Source organism: Labeo rohita, chromosome 6 (assembly GCF_022985175.1).
Source record: "Labeo rohita strain BAU-BD-2019 chromosome 6, IGBB_LRoh.1.0, whole genome shotgun sequence".
Lineage (NCBI taxonomy): Eukaryota > Metazoa > Chordata > Actinopteri > Cypriniformes > Cyprinidae > Labeo > Labeo rohita.
Window position 1 is genome coordinate 28,960,218 of NC_066874.1, and position 25,729 is coordinate 28,985,946.

Sequence of the window (25,729 nt, forward strand, 5' to 3'; positions counted from 1 at the left end):
AGGAGGCGGCGTGCAACCACTCATTCAGACTTTTGCTTTTGGAGCCTCGTTTCCTGAGCCATACAAAAAAAAAAGAGTTCCAGAGTTTCCACTCTCTCTGCTGACGTGCTGCCAAACAACTAAAAGAGCTTGCTTCTAAAAGAGCGTTTGGCAGCCGTTAGCATAATCCTGCGGGCTGCCGTTTTCACGGCATCAACGCCTCCCGCACTCCAGCGAGCGCCCCGTTTGAGTGCACGGTTGTGCCGCGGTTCCTCCCTGGGCGGACCGGGATTTCAAAAGAGTGAATTTCTCACGGCTGTCGAGGACATCTTCCCGGTATGTCTCTCCGGCCGTGCGCTTCCGGGTGCGGTAGTTTCCTCGCCTCTTTGGACGGACATGATCGCTGTCTCACGTGCCTGGGCCGAGAGCACGCTGAGGCAGCGTTCACGGATGGTACATGCGTTCATTGCGAACGTATGTCCATGGCTGCGTTAAAGTCCCGCCGCTCATTCATGAGTAGGCACCCCTTGTTGTTGTCTTCCCGCGGTAAATCGTTGAGCCGTCAAGGTTTTTCGGCTGCCGCGGCGAGGCACTTGGGGGACATTCAGGTGACTATGCAGAATGTTCCATCGGCCCCCAAAGCCCCGCGGACTTCTGCGTCACCGCGCAGTCCCGTTGAGCTGCCAAAGCAGTATACCTCCCCGTACAGCGGGCTGGGTATCTCCTTTTGCGCTCCCCAGGAGGTCGAGATGTCTGCTGCAGCATCAGAGGGAGAGTCTGGCGATGAGGCTGACGACTCGGCGGGTCGGTACCCCTCTGCGGTTGCCGCCCCGTCTGAGACAGATGCTGAACTGTCGGCTATGCTCCTCCGAGCCGCCAAGGAGATCGGTCTGGAGGTGCCCAAAACACCTCCGGCCGATCCCTCTAGGCTGGATGATTGGTTTCTGGGGAGGGCTCCGCGGCACCGCCGCGCTCTCCCCAGTGCCTTTCTTCCCGGAGGTGCATGAGGAGCTGGTGAGGACTTGGCGAGCCCCGCACTCTTCTCGTCCACGTCCCAGCTCCTCTCCCCTCGCCTCTCTCGACGGCGGTGCAGCCCGGGGTTATGAGGCGGTCCCTCAGGTCGAGCGCGCTGTCGCGGTGCATCTATGCCCGCCCGGCGCTGCCACCTGGCGGGATCGGCCCCATCTCCCCCTCCAGGGCGTGTGAGTTCTCGTCCGCTCTCGCGGGCCGGACTTACCACGCCGCTGGACAGGCTGCCACCGCCTTGCACGCCATGGCCACCTTACAGGTGTACCAGGCCAAGGTGTTGAAACACCTGCACGAGAGGGGTTCTGACCAGGGTGCAATGGAGGAACTCCGTGCCGCCACCGACTTCGCCCTCCGGGCTACGAAGGTGACGGCGCGTTCCCTTGGTCAGGTGATGTCCACCATAGTGGTCCAGGAGCGACATCTATGGCTGACCCTGGCCCAGATGGCAGATGTCGACAAATCACGGTTTCTCGACGCTCCTATCTCCCAGGGCGGCCATTCGGCGACACCGTCGAGGACTTCGCCCAGCAGTTCTCGGTGGTTCAAAAGCAGACGGAGGCGATTAAACACATCCTGCCCCGCCGCGACATTCCAACCATGTCCGCAGGGCCCCAACCTCCGCCTGCTCGTCGCCGAGGGCGCACCCCCGCGGCTTCCAAACAACCAGCTCCGTCCCCTGCTAAGGTACATGACCCCAGATTGGCAGCCCGACGTCGAGCTGGCCGTGGGAGAGCGGCGCCGCCCGCGTCTCAGGGACCCGTCACCCGCAAAAAATCTGCGAAGCAAGATCTCTTGCAAGAAATCTCCGGGCAACCCGGAGGTGGAGAGAATCGCTCTTTGGGGGATGACAACATCAACGTCCCCAGACCCATCCTGGATCTTCGAGCCCTGAATCGGTCCCTTCTCAGGCTGCCGTTCAAGATGCTCACGACGAAGCGCATGCTAACATGCATTCGTCCCCAGGATTGGTTCGCAGCCATCGACCTGAAGGACGCGTACTTTCACGTCTCGATCCTGCCTCGACACAGACCCTTCCTACGGTTTGCTTTCGAGGGTCGAGCGTATCAGTACAAAGTGCTTCCATTTGGCCTCTCCCTCTCTCCCCGCGTCTTTACGAAAGTCGCGGAGGCTGCCCTGTCCCCTCTTTGGCAGACAGGCATTCGCATCCTCAACTATCTCGACGACTGGCTTCTCATAGCTCACTCGCGAGATCTGTTGTGCGAACAGAGGACTTGGTGCTCCGGCACCTCAGCCATCTGGGCCTTCAGGTCAACCGAGAGAAGAGCAAACTCTCCCCAGTGCAGAGGATCTCTTTTCTCGGTGTGGAGCTGGACTCGGTCAGTATGACAGCCCGCCTCACCAACGAGCGCGCGCAGTCAGTGCTGAAGTGTCTGAGTCATTCAGACACAAAACAGCGGTCCCTCTCAAAACATTTCAGAGGCTCCTGGGGCATATGGCAGCCGCAGCCGCAGTGACGCCGCTCGGCCTGCTTCATATGAGACCGCTTCAGCGCTGGTTACACGATCGAGTCCCGCGATGGGCATGGCACCGTGGCACACTCCGGATTGGCGTTTCCCCGCAGTGTCGCCGCCTGTTCAGCCCGTGGTCAGACCCGGCCTTCCTTCAGGCCGGAGTCCCCTGGGACAAGTCTCCAGGCATCTTGTGGTATACACGGATGCCTCTTCCACGGGTTGGGGTGCTGTATGCCGGGCAAGCAGCATCGGGCTCCTGGACAGGACCTCGACTGCAATGGCATATCAATTGCCTAGAGTTGTTGGCTGTGCTTCTGGCCCTTCGTCCTCCGACCGACGTTGCGTCACAAGCACGTGCTTGTTCTACCGACAGCACAGCGACTGTAGCCTACATCAACCGTCAGGGTGGTCTACGCGCCCCGTCGCATGTCACAACTCGCCCGCCATCTGCTCCTATGGAGTCAAACGTGGCTGAAATCACTACGTGCCGTTCACATTCCAGGAGAACTCAACCGTGCAGCCGACCAGCTCTCACGGCAGTCCACCCATCCTGGAGAATGGCGACTCCACCCCGAGACAGTCCAGCTAATTTGGAGCCATTTCGGGAGGCCCAGATAGATCTGTTTGCTTCCCCGAATCCTCCCACTGCCAGCGGTTCTACTCCCTCAACGAGGCTCCCAACAGCCTCGGCAGGGACGCACTGGCACACAGCTGGCCTCCGGGGCCCAAGTACGCCTTTCCCCCAGTGAGCCTCCTTGCACAGACACTGTGCAAGATCAGGGAGGACGAGGAGCAGGTTCTGCTGGTTGCGCCATACTGGCCCACCCGGACCTGGTTTCCAGAACTCATTTCCCTCGCGGCAGCCCCTCCCTGGAAAATCCCCTTGAGGAGAGACCTTCTTTCTCAGGGGATGGGCCTTTGGCACCTGCGCCCCGATCTGTGGAACCTGCACGTCTGGTTCCTGGACGGGACGCGTCAGACCTCTCCGGCCTTCCACAGGCCGTGATAGAAACTATCACTCAGTCCAGAGCCCCCTCTACAAGGCAGGCTTATGCGCTGAGATGGGGTCTGTTCGTCGACTGGTGTTCCTCTCGCGGGGAGGACCCACAGAGATGTACGATTGCAGTAGTGCTTTCCTTCCTGCAAGAAAAGTTGGAGCGCAGGCTGTCCCCTTCAACTCTCAAAGTGTACGTTGCTGCCATTGCAGCGTACCACGATGCAGTGGATGGAACATCCCTAGGTAAGCACCAACTCATCGTGAGGTTCCTGAGAGGTGCGAGAAGGGTTAATCCCCCCAGGCCGCACCCCATACCCTCTTGGGACCTCTCCGTCGCCCTCCAGGGCCTGCGGGAGGCCCCATTTGAGCCACTTGCGTCAGTTGAGCTAAAATATCTGTCACTTAAGACAGCGCTCCTGACCGCACTGGCCTCCATCAAGAGGGTAGGGGACCTACAAGCTTTCTCTGTCGACGAAGCGTGCCTAGAATTCGGGCCCGGCGATTCTCACGTCATCCTGAGACCCCGGCCTGGTTATGTGCCCAAGGTTCCCACCACGCCTTTCCGCGTTCAGGTGGTGAACCTGCAAGCTCTGCCCCTGGAGGAGGCAGACCCAGCCTCTGCACTGCTGTGTCCAGTTCGTGCTCTGCGTATATACGTGGACCGTACTCGGCACTTCAGATGCACCGAGCAGCTCTTCGTCTGCTTTGGAGGTCAGCAGAAAGGGAATGCTGTCTCCAAACAGAGGTTGGCCCATTGGGTGGTAGATGCCATCTCCCTGTCGTACCAAAACCAGGGAGAGCCATGCCCCTTAGGTGTTCGTGCCCACTCCACACGGAGTGTTGCCTCATCCTATGCGTTGGCTCATGGCGCCTCTCTAGCAGATATCTGTAGAGCTGCGGGTTGGGCGACACCTAATACCTTCGCCAGGTTCTACAACCTTCGCGTAGAGGCCGTATCCTCCCGTGTCTTAACATAGACATCACAGGCGAGCGGGAGTCCGGCTGGTGTCGGCTTGCTGCGCCATTCCTAATGGATCCGTGCGCTATTTCCCTCGGTTGTTCCCTCCGGCGAACCTGGGTCCTCCATGCCCCGCAGTCAGGCCTAGTGCGGAGTAGTGCTTGTCTGTGCTCCGGTTGGGTCTCCTTCGCCCAGCAGGTTGTGGCAACATGTTTCAGTATTTTTCCACGGTCAGCCAGAGGGCCGATGTTTCCCTCGTATATCCCTAAAATCTATGGATATATTGAATTTCTTGTGTTCCACATGTAGAGATTTCATGTGCTCCGCCCCCCCAACTCCTGCTTCAGTACAGCTGGCATCCCTGAGGGGCCCCCTATTGGCCCCCAGGGCGTTGGGAAGGTTACGCTCATATCCGTCTGCTGACACGTCCGCCTGTCGGCACGCGGTGTGTTGCGTAACGCAACGTCTGGATCGTGGCCTGTTCCATGGGTCTGTTCCCATATGTAACGTCGTAGTGAAACGACTGAAGGGGAACGTCTAGGTTACATACGTAACCCTCGTTCCCTGAAGGAGGGAACGGAGACGTTACATCCCCTGCCACGACCTGACGTCGCGCTGACGCCGGGCTGCAGCTCGGCTCCTCAGCAAAAGCCTGAATGAGTGGTTGCACGCCGCCTCCTTATATATCCGTATATACGGGGGAGTGGCTTGGCATGCAAATACCACTCGCCAATGTTCATGAATGTTCATTGGCCTTTTGAATAAGGCTTGGAGATGATTGGACTCTCAAGCGAGTTCTCATATGTAACGTCTCCGTTCCCTCCTTCAGGGAACGAGGGTTACGTACGTAACCTAGACGTAATGCAGGAAAAAGTATGCAGTATTTAATTAATTTATTTTTTTAAATCAATTTATTAAATTAATGCTGCATTATGAGGACAATAAGCCCTCCCAACACCTACCCTAACCAATACTTTATTTTCTAACTTTTCAATTATTTCCCTCATTTTTATAAAAAATAAATGCCTTTACGATATGATATGAGATTTGAAAAGGAAGAAAAAAAGTTCGCCAGAAGGCGGATTCGAACCCAGGTCGATAGCGTCTAAAAGCAGAGAGATCATCACTAGAGCTGATGATCAACAACTGTCCTTTGTAGGGTTGACTAGTCCAATCACACACTGGTGGGCGGAGTTAGTGTAAACAGCCTCTGCCAACAAGGCAGGCTATTTGCACTTAGTGTAAACAGACACTCCGTTTTTAAAAATATACTACAAAGAAAATCTAAAAGCAAAATTTTATTTCAAAGAAGAAAGTGGCTGAACTGTGTAACACATTAAAAACAGAAATAGGGCATTCATCAACTGAAGGCCTCATCAAGTTTGTGCAGTGTAAAAAGGCCTACTGATTATAATAACAGTGGTCTGCTTTTGTTGCATTGCAACATAAACATCTTACTTAGAGAGCATTATTCATTTTCAAAAGTGGAACACCAAACTAGTTACATTTCCCAGGTTTTTCCTTTACCAAAAATACAATAATAGTTGTAAATCATTTAAAGGGGTCCTTCCCCAATGTGCATTTTACTTCTGAGGTCAAACTTATTTTCTAAAATATTTGGGATTTAATTAAAATAAAATTAAGCAAAACAGTTTTTGAGGATGAGAGGAACATATTTGTCATTTTCCAACTAAGAAGACAATTCAAAATATAATAATTTAGAGCATGTCAAGGGTGATGAACTTTATACACTAATTTAATCAATTTAATTTTATGCACCAATGTTCAGCTTGCCAGCAACAACACCACATGTTGTTCAGAATGCATTAAGTGTTTTGCTTCAGTTGCATGACAGTACAGGAAAGTAGACTTTAAGGATGTGCCTACATAAATTAATCACATGGCTAAGAACAAACAGCCTTAGTCCACAAAACAGCAAGCTCCTGAACAATGACTAAACCCGGCTTTTAAACACTTAGGACATAATTATGCCCAAAAGTAGTGTATAGATATTATATACATAATGGACACATATTGTGTTAACACTTCTAATCTGAGTTGTAAAACCATTTAGGGGTGTGAGCATGATCTAAAAATAGGGTACATTATAAATCTCATCAAGCTTTTATCACAAGGGGCATTTTCTCACGAAATATTGACATATCTGATAATTCAATTGAATTATTTTGGATACATAAAACAAATAAATAAACCAAAAATAATTATACACACATATTTTTCTCTTTTAGTTTTATCTCATGATTTTATCTTCATATGGGACATTTTCTGACCAAATACTGATATATCTGATTATTTTAATTAAATCAAATTCAATTAAATTATTCGGCATAAAAATAAAAAACAAAAATAACTGATTGGGAAAACAAAACCAGAATAAATTAAATTAAATTAAATTAAATTAAATTAAATTAAATTAAATTAAATTAAAGTGTATATATAAAGTATATATTTTGTTTTTAAGTTCATATCTGATTATATCAATTAGATTAAATTCAATTAAATTATTCTGCATACTTAAATATTATTAATTGGTAAAACAAAACAAACAAAAATAAATAAATAATAAATTAATTTAAATTAAATTAAATTAAATTAATTAAAAAGTATATATTTTGGAATTGTTAAATTGTGTTAAGACTTCTAATCTGAGTTGTAAAACCATTCAGGGGTGTGAGGATGATCTGAAAAGGATACATTATAAATCTCATCGAGCTTTCTTCACTATTATGACAGTTTTAAATGCCTAGTTGTTAAGGATACTCAATTGAGATACTACTGTGAAGTGTAAAGCAGCATCATTCTGGCATTTTTTTTGTCATAAATGTTTCAGAATTAGGCCTATGATATAAAATAAAAATGTATATTCAGGCACAGCTTTGGTCATGAATAGTAATTATGGTGTGTGAGTCACTGAAAGGCATAGAATTTATGTAATATATATTCTTATGTAATAGAAAAATATAAATTAAACACATTTTCTCATTAAAAAAAAAAATCATATAGTCATTGAATTCATTAATATGCACACTTTGAAATTTAAGTGTATACTTTAAAATAAATGATTGGCATCACCAAAAATAGAATAAAAACAATTACATTAAAATAAATTAAATTAAATTAATAAATTAAACAAGTTGGCCTCTATTTGATTTTACAGTTGTACTGTTATGTGCAAAAGGTTGTTTTTTAAATAATTGCTACAGAGCTTGTTACATGTGACACTCTAAAAAGACTGTATTTAATTAGAAAGGGGGGAAAAAAACGAATCAAATATCTACAATATGCCACGAGTTGTCATCTCACATGTTCAGTTATCCAAGTCCCGTATCTTGCTCTTCATGCCACGGATAAATGAAAGAGGTCTGGTAACACACGAGGGTGGAATAATAGACAGGGAGACAGCAAGCAAGATTAATTATCTCTCAGCGCTCATATAATCATGCCAGACAGCTGTATATTCATTAGAGCTGGAGTTGCTCAGCTTGGGTTTTTTTTTGTAAGGTCTTAATTGCAAAGGAGCTGTTTCAATTATGACCCTGCCAGAACAAACCGGGGAGATAGCTGTCAGATGTCAGGTTGGCAGATTGCAGGGTACACTCTTCAGAATAAAGCCTGTGCCATTGTCATTTTGGGTTACTGCCAGCATTTACAGTACATTTACAGTATTTCAAACAACTGCAAAAACCGAACGAGAAATCATTACTTTTTTACAACAGAATGCCTTTCGCTTTTTTACAACAGAGTGCACTAATTTCATTTAGTGCAGTATTGTACCATTGCTTGAAATTTCAAAAGGCTGGTTTCCTATTTTACTCAATACTCTTTTCTGGCTTGCCCAAGACAAACCCATCCATACTCATGCATTTGCAAACCTTTTCTTATCTAGACAAAGCCAGTGCTTTTTTTCCCTAAAAGCTGCTGTTAGTAAAGAAATGTCTGTCCTATTCTTCTAGGGTTTCTAATCACCAGCACTTCAGCTTTGCCTTAAACAGAAAGGCAATTTAACATCCTCGACAGCCCCTTTGCATCTTGAAAACCCTATATTAAAGAGGCAGGTTATGCTTGGTAACTATTGGTGGTGGTGGTGCCGGGGGGGGGTTCCGCCGTGGGTCTGCCTGTGAGAAAAAAAATCCATTGTGAATCTCTGGCGCTGGGGGAGGTTGGTCAGCCCACACGCTTCTTAATGCTCTGCATACACAAACGCATTAGCACTCTCACTGGTACATGAACACGCACATGCATGCTGTTTGTCTTCTATGTACACACAAAAGCCTTGAGATGCAACACTGTTATAAACACAAACTCCTCATCAAATAGTGCGAGCGCTTCCACATATGCTACTGTTCAAGTAGTTTACATTATGTGTAACACAAAGTAAAAACACTGAAACCCAACAAAATTATGCATCATACATACAACATTGATTTTATCTGGGGTATTTTCTGACTAAATATTGATATATTCGATTCATTTCAGTTAAATTATTCTGCATACTTAAATAATAAATAATTGATTGGCAAAGCAAAACAAAACCAGAACAAATAAAATGAAAAAAAAAGTATATTTTGATTTTAACTTCATATGGCACATTTTCTCACCAATTATTAATATATCTGAATAATTCAGTTTGATTAAATTCAATTAAATTATTCTGCAAAACTAGAATAAAATAAAACAAAACTAGGATAATAAAATAAAATAAAATAATAAAAAATATATTGAGATTTTATCTTCATATGGAGTATTTTCTCACCAAATATTGACATATATGATAATTCTATTGAATTATTTTGGATACATAAAATAAATAAATAAACTAAAATAATTACACACACACACACATTATTTTTTATCTTTATCTTATGATTTTATCTTCATATGGGACATTTTAAAAATAAATTAAAGATTTAATTCTTTAAATTATAAAATTATTCTGCATTATTACAAAAATAAATATATAAATAAATAAAATTATTATTATTTTTTTTTTTATTTTATCTTTATTTTTTTCACCAAATATTGTCATATCTGATAATTCAATTGAATTATTTTGGATACATAAAACAAAAAAATAAACTAAAATTAATTATACATACACATTTTTTCTTTTTTATCTTTATCTTATGATTTTATCTTCATATGGGACATTTTCTAACCAAATACTGATATATATGATTAATTTAATTAGATTAAATTATTCTGCATAAAAATAAAAAATAAAAATAATTGATTGGGAAAACAAAAATAAAATAAAACAAAATAAAAGTGTATATATAAAGTATATAGTTTGATTTTAACTTCATATGGCACATTTTCTTATTAGGGCATTTTCTTATATTAATATTAATATTAATTTATCTGATTAATTCAATTAGATTAATTTCAATTCAATTATTCTGCATATTTAAAAACAATTGATTAGAAAAAAAAACAATAACAGAAATAAAATAAAATAAAATAAATAAAGGTTAAAGGTTATATTTTGATTTCATATGAGGCATTTTATTAATGTAGTTCAATTCAGTTCAGTTTAGTTTCAATTAAATTTATAATGCATTTACATGCATATAATGCATACCTACGTAAAACTAAATGATTGGCAAAACAACACAAAGCAAAGCAAAAATCAAATAAATAAAGTAAAATAATTTAAAATAAAAGTATATAGATTTTACATTCACATGGCATTTTCTCGACAAATATTGACATGTCTAATTGATTCAATTTAATTAAACTATTGTGCATATATGAGACAAAACAAAACAAAGCACCTGCCCTGTGCACACAAAATTAAACATCCTTATGGGGCATTTTCTCACCAAATATTGACATCTAATTAAATCAATGGGATTCAATTATTCTAAATGTATACGTAAACATGACTGACAACAAAACAAAAACAAAACACCTGCCCTGTGCACACGAAATCCTACAGACACGACACAGTTACAAGCTCAAACTTCTCATCCTACATTCCAAGCACATCTACATTCTCTGTACCGCCGGGCTCTGCACCTTTTGAGGAATCCTTTCCAATTAAGGAAGGCATCTCAGAGAGTTTGTCGGGGGCTGAAAGGTGGCATTGACGGGGACCGAGACAGAGTAGAACGCACGTAACCTGCAGTACCTCACGCTGCTCCGGGGCTTTAAAGACACTGGCTGTCCTGCTCTGAGGGCTCTGCTCTCACTGGGAATAATGGCTCTGACTCTCCCCATTTGCCAGAAAAACCTCCAGAGCCTTTTGTCTCACTTAAGTCTCTTGTTTGTGGTTTCGGACGAGTGATTCTCTTTTCAAAAGGTTTTGTGGAAACTCTGCTGTACCCTTAACCTCAACAGCAGCAAAAAAAACTAAAAAAATCTTGATACAAAGTGCTTTTGATTCAGACACAATGTGAGCGGTCCATAGAAATGGCCAGGATGTGCGCGCTACTCAAGGAGTGCCAGTCTCTGAATGCACTTACTGTATAAAAGCAATCCATTAACTTCCGGCGAATGAATTAAAATATTCAGCATAGAGATAGCTGCTATAATTGATTCAAAGGACAGAATGACTGCTTTAGATGTTGCATACATTAGTTTTGGATCTCGGACCTCAAAATCCCTCCAGCAATCAAAGTAGAAGGGTAATTATTTCTGGCCTTTCAGAAATAATTCAGGTATTATTTGTTGAGAGGCTTCAGGCTTTTCGTCTTAGGTGCAGACAATCAAAATTTTAATAGTATTTTACATATATGTCAAATAATAAAAAAAAAAAAAATCACACTTTAGCGTTCATACAAAGCGACTTCCAAGTTCACTTACTGCTCAAGGGCACAGTGTTGATGACTCAAGTATTGCATTTCTTAGGGATCGAACCAACATCCTTTTGTTTACAAACCCACCTCTATAATCCATATGAAACAGCGGTCCAATTTAGGTGGGATGGTGATAATAGATGGAATCTGCATCACCTCTGCATTTATCAGACATCTCGTCTGGAGGAAAGATGGGTCCTGCCTTTTGATCAACGCTCCCATGCAAAGCATTTAAGACATACGACGTCTCCTCCACCACTCTTCTCTGAGCAACACAAGCCTGAGGGAGGTTTTGTAGGGAACCAAAGCACCTCAAGTTTCTCTGTTAAAGCCTGGCAATCCATGAATTGTCCCCAGGGGACATCCTTTAAGACTTTTTGAATACAAACAAGGATGTCGTGTGTCTCATCATTGTTTTTAAAATAGCCCTTTTATGGGACACATTTATTTGTTTAAAGCTTAAAAATGAGCTATTGCAACACATTTTTGGTCTAACTTAATTAAACTGCATGCAGAGTTTACTAAAACATATGGAAGCCCGTTTCCGCCACTGAATAAAAAATAAAAACAATTTTTTGCGACTTCTCATCTTACAATTCTGGTTTGAATTCGAATGTGACTTTTACTCAGAATTGCATGATATAAACTCGTAATTGCGAATTATGGGGTCAGAATTGTGAGATATAAAGTCAGGATTACAGGATATAAACTCGCAATTCTGACTGTTTGCTCAGAATTGTGAGATATAAACTTGCAAATTAAAATTTATGCAGAGTTTATGTTACGGCAAGTCTTGCATTTACATTTGCATTTACATATGCATTTTCATATTAATCAAACCATTCTCATGTAGTGAGATTTAAACTTCAATTTGCAATTTTGCAATTCTGACTTTTGCAAAGCAATTTTTGTGTTATAAAGTCAGAACTGCAAGATATAAACTCGCAGTTCTGACTTTATAACGCAAAATTGCACTTTTTCCTTGCAGAAGTCATATGCAAAACTTGCCATTATAACACATAAAGCAATTTTGCAATTCTGAAAAAAAATAAAATAAAATAAACTTGCATTTCTGACTTTATAACAAAATTGTGAGTTATTAGGTGAGAATTGTGAGATATAAACTTTATTTCTCAGAATTTCAAGATCAAGTTTTTTTCTCAGAAGTTTTGTTCTCACAATTTTAAGTTTATATTATGCAATTCTGAGAAAAATAATTAGAAGTGCAAGTTTTTGACACGTCTGACAAAAAAGAGATTGTGAGATGAAGTCACAATTACCTTTTTTTTAAATTATTTTTTATTCAGTGGCAGAAACGGCCTTCCATTAAAACATGTACTATAGTTTACTTTTTCATGCCAAAGTCTGAATAAGATGATAACCTTGCAAAGAACCAACTTCCTAGGATATATACTGCTACACAGTTTCCATTTATAAAGGCCCATTTATATTATATATTACATGAGAAACAATATGTTTACATGTATTAAATAACTGGCTAAATATTTTAATAATTTGCTTTGGCTTGAGTAAAAAAAAAGGTCATTACACTAAAGCAAAGTATTAAAATATTTTTTTGGAAAATATTAATCTTGTACTAAGTTTAATCTAAAAGTGCTTAATTAAAAATAGACTTAAATTAAATTTTTTATCACTTTCAAATGATTAATTGCATCCAAAATAAAAGTTTTTGTTTACTTAATATATGTGTGTATACTGTGTATATTTATAATGTATATATAAATGCACAAATGCAGTATAATTTTATAAATATTTTAAAAATATTTACATGTATCAACATGTATATATTTATATTCATAAAATGTATATTATATATAAATATGTATATATATTATTAATAATATATATATATATATATATATATATATACAACGTTTTTGTTAAATATATACATACATGTGTGTGCGTGTTTATATATACATAATAAATACACACATTACACACACATATATTATGTAAAAAAACCTTTATTTCGGATGCAATTAATTGCCATTAACCGTTTGACAGCACTCATTTTTTTCCACACACTATTAATGACACAATATGTTAAACACATAACATGAATACATTTTCAACTGAATCTAAATTCATTTATTTTATATTTGTAAGTCACTCTGCATAAAATTGTAAGATGCTTTCGATAAAAGTGTGTGCTAAATGATTGAATGTTAAATGCAAATTAAAGCAATAAGCCCCAAGAAGCCGTTCTTTACAGTGAATTTATAACAGCTAAGGGGCGTTGTTAAGCACAAAGCAAAGCTGTTATAAATTCACTGTAAACCACGGCTTCACGGGGCTTATTGCTTTTATAAAGCGGTTATTCCATACATGTAGTAAGGTTTCGCAAAATAAAACAGAGCACAATGCAGTGATATTTATAAAAACATTATTCTTCCATCAAACAATGTAGTTCCTCAGAAACTGTTGTGGTTGCAAAAAAGTGGTTGCCAAGAAACACACACATGTAAACAAAGGTGTATGTCTGTACAGTAATTTACAACAGCTTCGGACGTGGCTTAACCAGAATCAATGACCAGAACTATCCATTTTATAAGTAAATTTAAATACCACTTTTTACAATAAACACCAACTTCAATGCCGTTTTTACGGAGAATTGCCTTACAACCCCCAGTAAGTGTATGTTGCAAGGAAGAAGCAAACAACAAGTACAGCTTGTGCTGAGGATGTGGACGGGTACATGAAGAGTTTGCTTTGCTGTATATTGCTTTGCTCAAAAAGCAATTACTGTGCAAATGTTTGTGAAGTGACCATCCTTTTCTTCCATTCGCTTCCTGCCAACACTATACATTACATATGATGTGGGGGAAAAATGCATTTTAACTTGCTATTCTTCACTAGACTAAAAAAAAAAAAAAAAAAAACCTTTGAAACAATTTTCACTCAGAAATCGCTAGTAAATTTCACAATTAATTACTGTACAAAGTACATTTCTTCAAGTTCAAATTTTGAAGTAGAAGAAGAAATAGTTACAAGTAAGTTTCTGTGCTGGGTTTTGTGTTTCTTATACATGACAGGAGGAGTTATAATGGCAAGTTTTAATGTTGTTTAGCTATTTTAGGTGAAAATAAAACAAAGATACTGATTAAGACAAGTTATTCTTGCATAGTAAGCGCAGTGCAGCGGATCACTGAAAGAGCTTGCTTACCATTTTCTTAAACAACACTAAACTGCACCAGTATTTTTCATAATTTCGGGAAGGCCACAGGCGGCCATCATAGCGATCGCTGTCAGCATTAAGTGGCACAGCGCTGCACAATACAGCACATCTGAGTGCATCTTTACAGAGCCATCACACCTACATCCATGAATACCAATGATCAGACTGATCCAGACAGCTGACAAAAGATGTTTCCACAGACCAGTGGTCCATTCGACTGCCAAACTAACAACTCAATTCAAGCTAAGTGTGCATTAGACATTGATGTTTACTTCAAAATAAAATGTTTTTTGAACAGAGAATGCAATTTCTGCAATTTAGAATAAGCCCGAGTGGAATTATCATGAGCCAAGAAATCCTCACTTTCGTTAAAAATACACTCCACTTACAATGTCATGGGAAAAGTCTAAAAGCAGTGCATCTATTACCAATCTTTCCATTTTATAGCTTATATTTTAATGCCTTTTCAATTAGTTACGTAAAATTAATTTCATTTTATGTCTCCTGGATGATGACTGCATCTGATTTGAGCACTTACCTACGAATGCGCCTGAGGTTTTGCTCTAAATGTGTTGAATTAAATCCGAAGCAGAGTTTTGAATCGTTCATTACTTTGGAACAGGAGTCGACCCCTATTATTTGTTATAAATACTGGCACTTTTTGAGGCCATTTGTGAGCAGCATATGGGCCACTACATCATATATATTCTGTAAAAATAATTCAGATTGAAAATTCTAGGTTAAACCAACAATTAGTTCAATTGCTGGCACCGGCGCTGCTTTTTCCAGTCATTTAAATTTGGCAAATGGAAAGATCATGGATCAAATGAAGCTATTTTGCCAGCAGCAATGGGATAATACATTTCCCCCAACATTTATTCCTTTTGAAACTAGTTAAATGAGGCATTTTGTGCACAATCAATAACCGGGCTAATATATATTCACCAGCATCAGTCAGTCTGATCTCAGCTTCAGACAATATGCACCATCTGATGCGTATTGCACTCAAAAATTGGCAGAATAAGACTTGTGCTATGCAATTTGATTAAGCCGCTGGGTAGCAAGCAAACTAGATTAGTGGTTTTCAACCAGTTCTGCTTCAGAATTTAAGATGAGTATCAAAACTGTACAAATAAAATGTCTTGGTCTTCTATAAGATGCTAAACCTATTTATTTTCTGATTCTATCGATACACGATTTCTATGGCTATTTTGGCTGACAATCTATCGTACCAAAAACACAGAAAATGTCAAAGAGTCAAAAGTCATAACCAGTCACATAACCACAAAAGTCAGGTTATGTGTCCCCTTACTCAAGACAGCAGTGAAATCATGAAGCTACAGCAAACAGATGTCAACAAGCTAAACTTTGTCCTCCCATCCTCTGATATCACAGAGATCCATCTCAACATGTGCAATCCATAATCACAAGCTGTTCTCTGCATGGAAAATTTCCTGTATGTTCAACCCTGATAAAAGCAGAGCCGAGTGCTACAAACAGAGAAAGACAGAGAGCGAGAGATAGAGAATAGGAAGGAGGTAGAGAGGAGGAGAGGCAGTGAGAGCTGAACGCTGAGATATCCAGCCTTTTAATCCGACAGTAACCAGAGGGCTTTTGTGAGGGCTGGAAAATCGCAGCATTGATGTAGCGCGCACTGCTATCTCTGGCTGCTGGATCTTCGATAAGCGTGGGGGTCAACACAGTCTTTATATTTAAGCATTGCAGACTCTGATAAAACAGTAATGCTATACATTCCTGTACTCATTAACTTGCTATCTGATGCATTATCTGAATTAAATTCAACACAATGTACTGATGTGTTTTTGAACACACAAAACCAATCCAAAGTTCGGCAGTTTTTTAATGATTTTGAAAGAAGTCCGCTATTAATCTAGTCTTCAACAATCGTACAGAAATCATTCTAATATGCTGATTTGGTGCTCAAGAAACATTTCTTGGTAGCATTTTACAATAAACATTAGTTAATGAATTAACTAACAATGAGCAATACATTTGTTACAGTATTCACTGTATTAATCTTTGTTAAAAGTGTAATAAAATGTTTGTTTTTTTTTTCAATAAAACAGTCATAATTTAGATCAAATGGCCATTTTCTTTCCAGAATTTAGGCTCTAATTTATATGTTCTGTTGGAAGGGGCATGTCTGCTACAAGATTTTAGATTTCATTCTGAAATTAACCATAAAATTGCATTATTATAATTATTATTGAAAATACTTTTTTTTGTTATTGTGTATACACACACACACACACACACACACACATATATATATATATATATATATACACTACCGTTCAAAAGTTTGGGGTCAGTAAGACTTGTAATAGTCTTTAAAGTAGTCTCTTATGCTCATCAAGGCTGCATTTATTTGATTAAAAAAAAAAAAAAAAAAAAAAAAACAGTAATATTGCAAAATGTTTTTACAATATAAAATAATGTTTTTTATTTTAACATACTTTAAAATAGAATTTATTCCTGTGATGAAAAGCTGAATTTTTATCAGCTGTTACTCCAGTCTTAAGTGTCACATGATCCTTCAGAAATCATTCTAATATGCGGATTTATTATTACAATGATCAGTGTTGGATAATATCAACAGTTGTGCTGCCAAATATTTTTTGGAACCTGTAATTTTTTTTTTTCAGGATTCTTTCATGAATAACAAGTTTAAAAAGTACAATGTTTATTCAAAATATAAATATTTTATAACAATGTAAATTATTTATTATTAACTTGGTGAATAAAAGTATTAATTTCTAAAAAAAAAAAAAAAAAAAGAAAAAGAAACAATAAAAATGTACTGACCAAAACTTTTGAACAGTAGTGTATATATATATATATATATATATATATATATACAATTTATAGAGACACCTTCAACATTTCTCAAATTATCACAGTTTATTCACTATAATTTAGAAAATGGTAATAAAATATGACAAGAACTCAGAGTTAAACTGTGTCCGAACAAATTCATCTTAATACTGTCTGATAACTTTTAAATTAACCAAAAATTCAGACAACTTTTAGCATGGCAATATTTACACAACTATCAATACTTTGCTGATGAAGCAATGCTTAATTTTGTTCAGTCTGTGGTGTAAAAAGGTTGCATTCGCATTAGCGTGACTTTGGTCATGTCAAAGTGTCGGAATAATTTTTGGTCCCAAATTTTTATCAGTTTTACTGGTAGTTCACTGTATGAATAATTCTTGGGTATAATAGGCCACAGTTTACTTTATTTTGCTAAATGAACTATAGTGTCCTGCACCAACTAGTTAAAAATATTTTAAAAATCTGGTGTCTGAATAATTTTTGGTTTGACTGTATAAATAAATAAATAAATAAATAGATAGATAGATAGAGAGAGAGAGAGAGAGAGAGAGAGAGAGAGAGAGAGAGAGAGTATTTTAAGTGAGTTTTAATGATTTTTTAATGATTACATTTTTTTTCCAGGGTTATTTGATGAATAAGAAGTTCTAAAAGAACAGCTCTTATATGTCTTCGTTGTCAATTTTAAGCAATTTAATGCATCCTTTTTGAATGAATGTATTAATTTTCTTAAAAAAATAAAAAATAAACTTACCAACCACAAATATTTGAAAGGTAGTGGAAAGATCCTGTCCTTTCAGTAATGCATCATGTTCAACTGAATGATGTGCATCAAAAGCTCATTAATAAATTGTGTTTTAAGCTTTTAAATGAATTCCAACAATGCCATTTCATAAAAGTGCACACAATGGGCCTCATTCACGAAACATGAACCAAACAATTCATTTAGCAATGGATTTCCGAATGATTTACCCAGAAATTTGCCCTGCACGTTTCATGAACGGCACCCACTGAAAAAGCTGACAGCATGCCAATAAAGGTGAGATCCAGGCTAACAAGCCTTAAGGTTAAAAATACATGTGTGGTGTTTGTGTTTTGCTTTAACTGTTGACTTTTCTGCAAAGAAAAAAAAACAAAAAGACTATTTAAATTTGGAAATATGACATCCAATGACTTCTATATCAGTGTTTTTTCTGAAGTAGCACTCTCTGACAGCAACATCAGCGGATTAGGTTTCAGCGGGGGGACCTCCCTTGAGCTCGATGTGTTCTCACTGAGCTCCTAGAGCGTGACGCCAATGAGAGAAGGCAACGGCAAAACACTGGCAAATGTTACTGTGATCGGTTGATTACGCCATCAGTGCACAAATCAACGGGTCAAACTGATGGAACAGGACTGACTAATTACAGAGTAAACAACTCACTCATTTGGTCAACACCACTTTCAGGCACGTCCGAATCAATGTGAACTTCAAATTACTAGAAATGATCTGTGAGTGTGCACTCAGCTGGGTTAAAGGAGAAGTCCCCTTCAAAACAAAGATTTACATATAATGTACTCACCCCCTTGTCATGTTCATGTCTTTCTTTTTTCAGATGTAAAGAAATTGGTTTTTTGAGGAAAACATTTCAGCATTTTTCTTGATATAATGGACTGGTATGGTGCCCCGATTTTGAACTTCCAAAATGTAGTTTAAATGCAGCTTCAAATGATCCCAAATGCGGTTGTAAACGATCCCAGCCGAGGAAGAAGGGTCTTATCTAGCAAAACGATCTGTTATTTTCATCAAAAAATACAATTTAAATACTTTTTATTCTCAAACGCTCGTCTTGCCTTGCTCTCCTTGAACCCTGTGTATTCTGGCTCAAGACAGTTAGGGTATGTCGAAAAACTCCAATCGTATTTTCTCCATCAACTTCAAAAAATTACTTTCAAAATCATCCTACATCGCTGCAGAAGTACCAACCCAGTCTTTGCAAAGTGAACATGCAAAGAAGATCAAACACCCTTAACAAAAAAGGTAAAACAGCGATACAGGGCGATTTTGAAGTTGAGGGAAAACATGAGATGGGAGTTTTTGGACATACCCTAACTGTCATGAACCGGAAAAAGTCCAGGCAGTAAGACAAGATGATGTTATGAAAATAACCAATCGTTACGCTAGATAAGACCCTTCTTTCTCGGCTGGGGTCGTTTACAACCGCATCTGGGATCGTTGAAAGCCGCATTTAAACTGTTTTTTGAAAGTTCAAAATCGGGGTACCATAGCAGTCCATTATATGGAGAAAAATGCTGAAATGTTTTCCTCAAAAAACAATTTCTTTCCGACTGAATAAAGAAAGACATGAACATCTTGGAAGAGAAGGGGGTGAGTACAATATATGTGAATCTTTGTTTTGGAAGTGGACTTCTCCTTTAAACTGAAGCTGCCTCTCTGTGAGTGTGACTAACATTGCACCAGACATGGGTACCAAAAAAAGTGAGCTGTTTCATAGACCTTTAATCTAAGAACAGTTAAACTTCAAATGAATGAATGAATAATGCAGAGAGGGGGCTTTTTTTCTGATATCCAGGCCACTGGTATGAAATACTGCATATAATTCCTTGCATATTGTATGTAAAACCCAGCTCAAAGCTAATGAAAGGGATGAAAGGCAGTGATGTCACAGAATCAAGCTTTGATTCATACCCCAAATATGTTTCACAGATCCTCCATCACATTAGTCATTATCGAAAATGTCAGCTGGAATTTGGGCAAATCTGTGGGTGCCTGTTGACTCATGCATTAGCATTGTCCCTCTGAGGCTATATTTACACTGTAGTCTGTCTAGATGACTAAAAAAACAACAACTCCTCACTGTGCCAATGACAATGTGCAAAACAGGCTCAGAATTTTCTCAGAAAGCACAGGTCTTCTATAGACAGAACGCACGGCGTGCTAGGAGACGTTGAAAACTTACATTTAGCATTTTCACTACACAATATCATTGCGTGCAAATAATTATGCCGTGCTTGCTTGGAGACTACAAAACAACTTGTCTAATCATAACAATCCAACCATGCAAGCTAAACCTTAATGGAAAATGCATGCAGATCTTGCCTGTTAATCTCGGTCAGCAGTTATTACAGCATTGAAAACACCCAGACCCGCGAGACTGTCGCTATGCTAACTCCAGACTCCACAGCGAATGATAAAGGTTTAGCAAGCCACAGTCATAGTGGCCTCCGGTTCTGAATCAGTGCTTTTAGACAAATATTACATCCTCCCTTTGAGACAAAGCTGTTAGAGGATGCGACCCAGTTAAAGCTGCATTGTATTTCAACGTGTGGTCGTTTTCATGAACTAATAAAGCTGTGCAAACACTCTAACACCGTTTTCATTTCCCATGTGGCGTTATAAATCTGCTACAATGTGCATGGCAAATGCCGAATTGTTCTTTACATGAATAATCAAGCCTGATGTCAGCATATGTGCAGTTCTGCTCGCATATCACGCCTTCTGTTTTCAGATGTGAGCCCTTGGGTGCAGCAAAAGCATGCAAGAAATACATCTGAACGCACAGCTACCATAAAAGAAAGAAAAAGCTGTGCTGGGCATCTCATGCATGCAAACAAAAACACCATGCAATGCGATTTTTTTAAATCAAGCGAATAGAAGCACTTTGCACTACAATTGTGGGCGCAGCAATTACCATAGAGAGACAGTTACCTTGTAAAATACTACTACTAGTACTACTTTATAAGTATACAAGAATAAAGGGCTTTTAAATAATGTGCAATCTTTTAGTTTGTAGTTAATTCATAGTTTATAAATTTTTTTAGAAATTATTATTAATTTGCTTATATGTAAAGAGTCCTGTTTTTAGTTATTGTATTGTATTTTCATAACACAAAAATATTTACATAGACACAAAAACATTTTTCTGCCTATTACATGTTTTTAAATTTTGTAAAAAGTGGTTATGTTTAGGATTGGATGGGGTTAAGGTATCATATAAACTATATGAAGAGTTTATTTGCAAAAACAGATATCTTGTTTTTATTGTGTCTAAAAAAAGAAACATCAGCTAAATGTCTAAATGTAAATGTAATGTAAATGAAACAATGTGTGTTCGTGATGGTGATTTTAGTTACACTGTCCCAAGAGACAGTGGCAACAAGAGACTGTTTTTATGAGTCAGACTTTTATATTGAAAGAGACTGAAACAAATGCACTAATAATTTTATTACAGAGTTACCATTAACAATAATAATAATAATATATTGGAAACATGCTGCATTAGGATACTAGAAAATATTTCTTTAACACTATGGATGCATCATAACTTATGATAATTAAATGCATAATAACAATAATAATTACTATGATTGTTATTGTCACTTTAACAAATATCTTTTTCATCCATGCATTAATTCTGACATTATACAAAATCTGTTACACACCTTTATTTGACAAAAAATAAAAATGCAATGTTTTGCTGTAAACTAACTTTTCATTTGGTGATATTTCAAAAAGATATATTAAGCTGCCAAAATTTCAGTTGTGTGCCCTTGGGTGTAGCAAAAGCATGTCGGAAATATACTCGACCTCAAAACTACCGTAAAAGAAAGTAAAAGCTGTCCTGAGTGGCATGTTTTGCATCTCATTCACGCACGCAAATACACCCGACCATATTTTTTAATCAAGTGAATAGAAGCAGTGCATTTAATCACCAATGGCTATTCAAGAATGTGAGGTAACAATGATGAATTTTCTGGTGGGCGCAGCAATTAGCATAAAGAAAAGTGATTTATTATGTTGTGGCGGAGCGATGGATTTTGTTTCAGGCCAGATACTTCTTGCAGCACACTAAAGGCCAGCCATTACAAGCGAGCCCAGTGACAGGGATTATGCACGGTGACATTTATCGCGCTGCGACGTTACAGTGAGCCCCTTTGCCACAGTCGCATATAATCTGACTTCCACCGTCTGTAGGAGGTCACCGCACCGATACTGAACCGAGAGGTTAATATCCTGCCCTGCTTACTGGTGCAGTGCAGTAAGCGGCGTAATGCTCGGTAGGCTACATGCTGAGAATTAGACGCGCTACCGTAGCCACCCTCAAGAAGGTCTGCCGGCGGAAACCCCTCCTCGTAAGATCGCAACCCACACTGATTGGATGAAACCTGAAATGTGTTGCTAGGAGTCAACCTTTCTCCACAGCCGAACGGACAGGCTCTGACCGGGGCTGGACTCGTAGCTGACGGGGCCGCCACGGGCGGCTCTTCCCCCGGGAGAAGGCACGAATCAATTAAAGATCATCATCTCTTATCCAATTGGCTGGATTGCATTGGTTCTGCGTGCTTAGTGCAGGGATGCTGCTGCTGTGCATCAGAAAACATCAGACGTAGAACAGCTTTGCTGTGGTATGACTAATCAGACTCTGGTGTAAACAAAAGCCCATTTCAGGCGATCTGAGAACAGCAGGCCAAGTCTTTTACGATAGATTTGGCTTCTCCCTTTGCTCGCTTTCTCTCTTTTATGGAGCTCTGTGAAATGGAGTGTTGCCAGAGGGAGAGGGAGAGATTCTTACTTGTGCATTTCTTAACGCCGGATCCCTTCTTCAAGGCATGGCGGCTGAGCTTGCAGTTGAAATTGTTCTCCCAGAACTCCGCAAACCAGATATTCCTCCGGTTGTTCTCGAGTGTGCGGCTGGTGAAGTAGCGATCAAAGCCTGAGGGTAGATCGATGAGATCTGTGTCACTTTAATGCACTCTGTCAGAGTCAAAGCTCTCAGCCAATGAACTTCAGAGAGCAACATGATTTGACGGAACATTTGCATCTAACATCATTTTCGTCTCACTGAGAATGTTCTGTTTTGCTATGAATAGTTCACACAAAAATGAAAAATCTGTCATCATTTGCTCGTCCTCGTGACAGTTTAAACTAGTTGATACCGTACTGTGAAACACAAACATTTTTTGAAGAACAGTTCATAGTTACCACAGCAGTTAGGCTCCAAAAAGGACCATCGAATTTGGACTGGAACGATAACTTGATATTGATATTTAACAGAAAAAAAACCCACAATATTTACACCAAGCACCACTCACCTGATCGTCTAGATGTAGGCTAAGTTTGCATATTCTGCCTGTCTCTATGTGCACGACGGTGCAATTTCGTCTGCTATATATTCTCAAGTGTGTATGATGCTCATGGTGTTTTCAGCATCTGCTGTCTCACCATATGAGGACACTCACTATGAACTTCATCTCCATAGCTACTCTAAGATTCACTTCATGGGCATCTCATTTTATAAAAGCAATTGGCAAATACACACCGAAACTCAAGTTAAAATCTAGTTTAACATGAATGAATGTACATAAATCACATAAATACATTACTATTGTATAGTAAAATGTACTTCTTAGAGTAATGATTTTATATATTTTATATATATATATATATATATATATACACATACATACATACATACATACATATACACACACTACCGTTTAGGATCAGTAAGACTTATGCTTTTTAAAGAAGTCTCTTATGCTCATAAAGACAAAAAATAAAAAATAAAAATAATAATACTGCAAAATGTTATTACAATATTTTTTATTTTATTTTAATATACTTTAAAATATAATTTATTCCTGTGATGCAAAGCTGAATTTTCATCAGCTGTTACTCCAGATCATTCAGAAATCATTCCAATATGCTGATTTATTATTAGAATGATCAATGTTGGAAACAGCTGTGCTGCCAAATTTTTTTTTTTTTTTTGGAACCTGCGATTCTTTTTTTTCAAGATTCTTTGATGAATAACTAGTTAACAGCAACAGCATTTATTCAAAATATAAATATTTTCTAACAATGTAAATCTATGCTATCACTTTTTATTAACTGAACACATCCTTGGTGAATAAAAGTATTTCTTTAAATGTCTTAAAAAAAAAAAAAAAGAAAGAATAAAAATGTACTGACCCCAAACTGTTGAACAGTAGTGTATATTGTTAGAAAAGATTTCTATGTATCTAAAGATAAAGATTTTTTTATGAGGACACTCCACATGAACTTAATCTCCAGAGCTGCTCACTTCATGAGCATTTCATTTTATAAAAGCTATCGGCCTATCCACACTGAAACTCAAAAGGTCTTCACGACAATCTGCCAAAATAAAATTAGTTTTAACATAAACATATTTACATAAATTACATACATTTATGTACTTCTTAGAGTAGTAATAATGATAATGTACATCTGTGTAATTTTTTTAATTTGTAAATTATATTATTACTATTTTATGTTGTATGATTTAATATAATACAAAATATAAATGTACAATAAAATATTGGACCTTTTTAACAAACAAAACTTTTATACTGTTTAAATTAAAAAAATGGATTACTAATAACTGTTGTACAATACTCTTAATAATAATGTCTACTGTTTTAATAACTTATATTACCATAAATGTCATATCATACATCAAAGATGTTGTGGAGCACCTTTTTTGACAAAAAATAAACATGCAATGTTCTGTTGTAAATTAATTTTTATTTTTTTATTGCATTAAATTATACAACAGAATAAAAAAAATATATTTTTTTTTTTCTCAAAGTCTTCTTTTTGTGTTCCACTGAAGAAAGAAAATGGAGGATTTTTTTGTTTTTGAGTGAACTACTCCTTTAACACTAAGCATGCATTTAACTTGTTATGCTTATTAAATGCATCACCAGTAGTGTTGTCAGAAAACATTAAGCACACACTCCGGTTCAGAACTGGTCTCTAATGGATGAGAGCAACCACTGACAAGTGGAGGATTTAATCTGTCACTTGCCTCTGATGGTCTGTCGTTTGGGTAGGATGGTGACAGCTCCCTCGGCCATTTCCTCCTGGTGAAGCACTGGCGATATCTTGGAGCCCCAGCTATCTGACCCCACCCACAGGAAGTGACCCGTCTGATTGGCTTTTTTTGCCGCCTGCAGTAGCCGCCTGTTAAGAGATGAGTGGCAGTTTCCATAAGATGTTGAATATAGGCTTTGCTCTCAGGCTCTGAGTCACATCAACTCTAATTACTTGTTTGCAATCATTGTCTGCATTCGGTGGTGCTTTGGTGATTCTCCATTTACAGTAACTGCAAATCAATATGTTATTGAAAGGTCAGTATCGACACTGCTCAGCGCTGAAATTTCTAAGCATTCTCCGTCAGGCACGGTAGCAATTGATGTCAAAATTAGTCATGCACAACTGACAGCAAAAGCATTTCCCCAAGATAATAATGGCTCAATAAAGTATGTTTCAGGCGGCGCACACAAAATCATTTTCTGTCTTTTAAACAGAAACAGACTTAAAGCGTCTTCGCAAGCAGCATCTATCCGTAAGCCGTGGAATACATTTTCTGGGCTTATATGCCAGTAACTTATCAATATTTTTAA

The 25,729-nt window shown here is 38.8% G+C and overlaps 1 protein-coding gene across 3 annotated transcripts in view; it reads right to left on the reverse strand.

Moving 5' to 3' along the window:
• The window catches only part of grm4 (glutamate receptor, metabotropic 4), a 188,527-nt gene that overhangs the window by 38,858 nt on the left and 123,940 nt on the right, over window positions 1–25,729 (reverse strand). For all 3 annotated transcript variants that reach the window (XM_051112697.1, XM_051112698.1, XM_051112699.1), the window contains 2 exons: window positions 25,132–25,286; window positions 22,876–23,016 (listed from right to left, as the gene is read on the reverse strand). In XM_051112697.1, coding sequence (XP_050968654.1) covers window positions 22,876–23,016; window positions 25,132–25,286 — 296 coding nt within the window. The remainder of the gene's footprint in view (window positions 1–22,875; window positions 23,017–25,131; window positions 25,287–25,729) is intronic.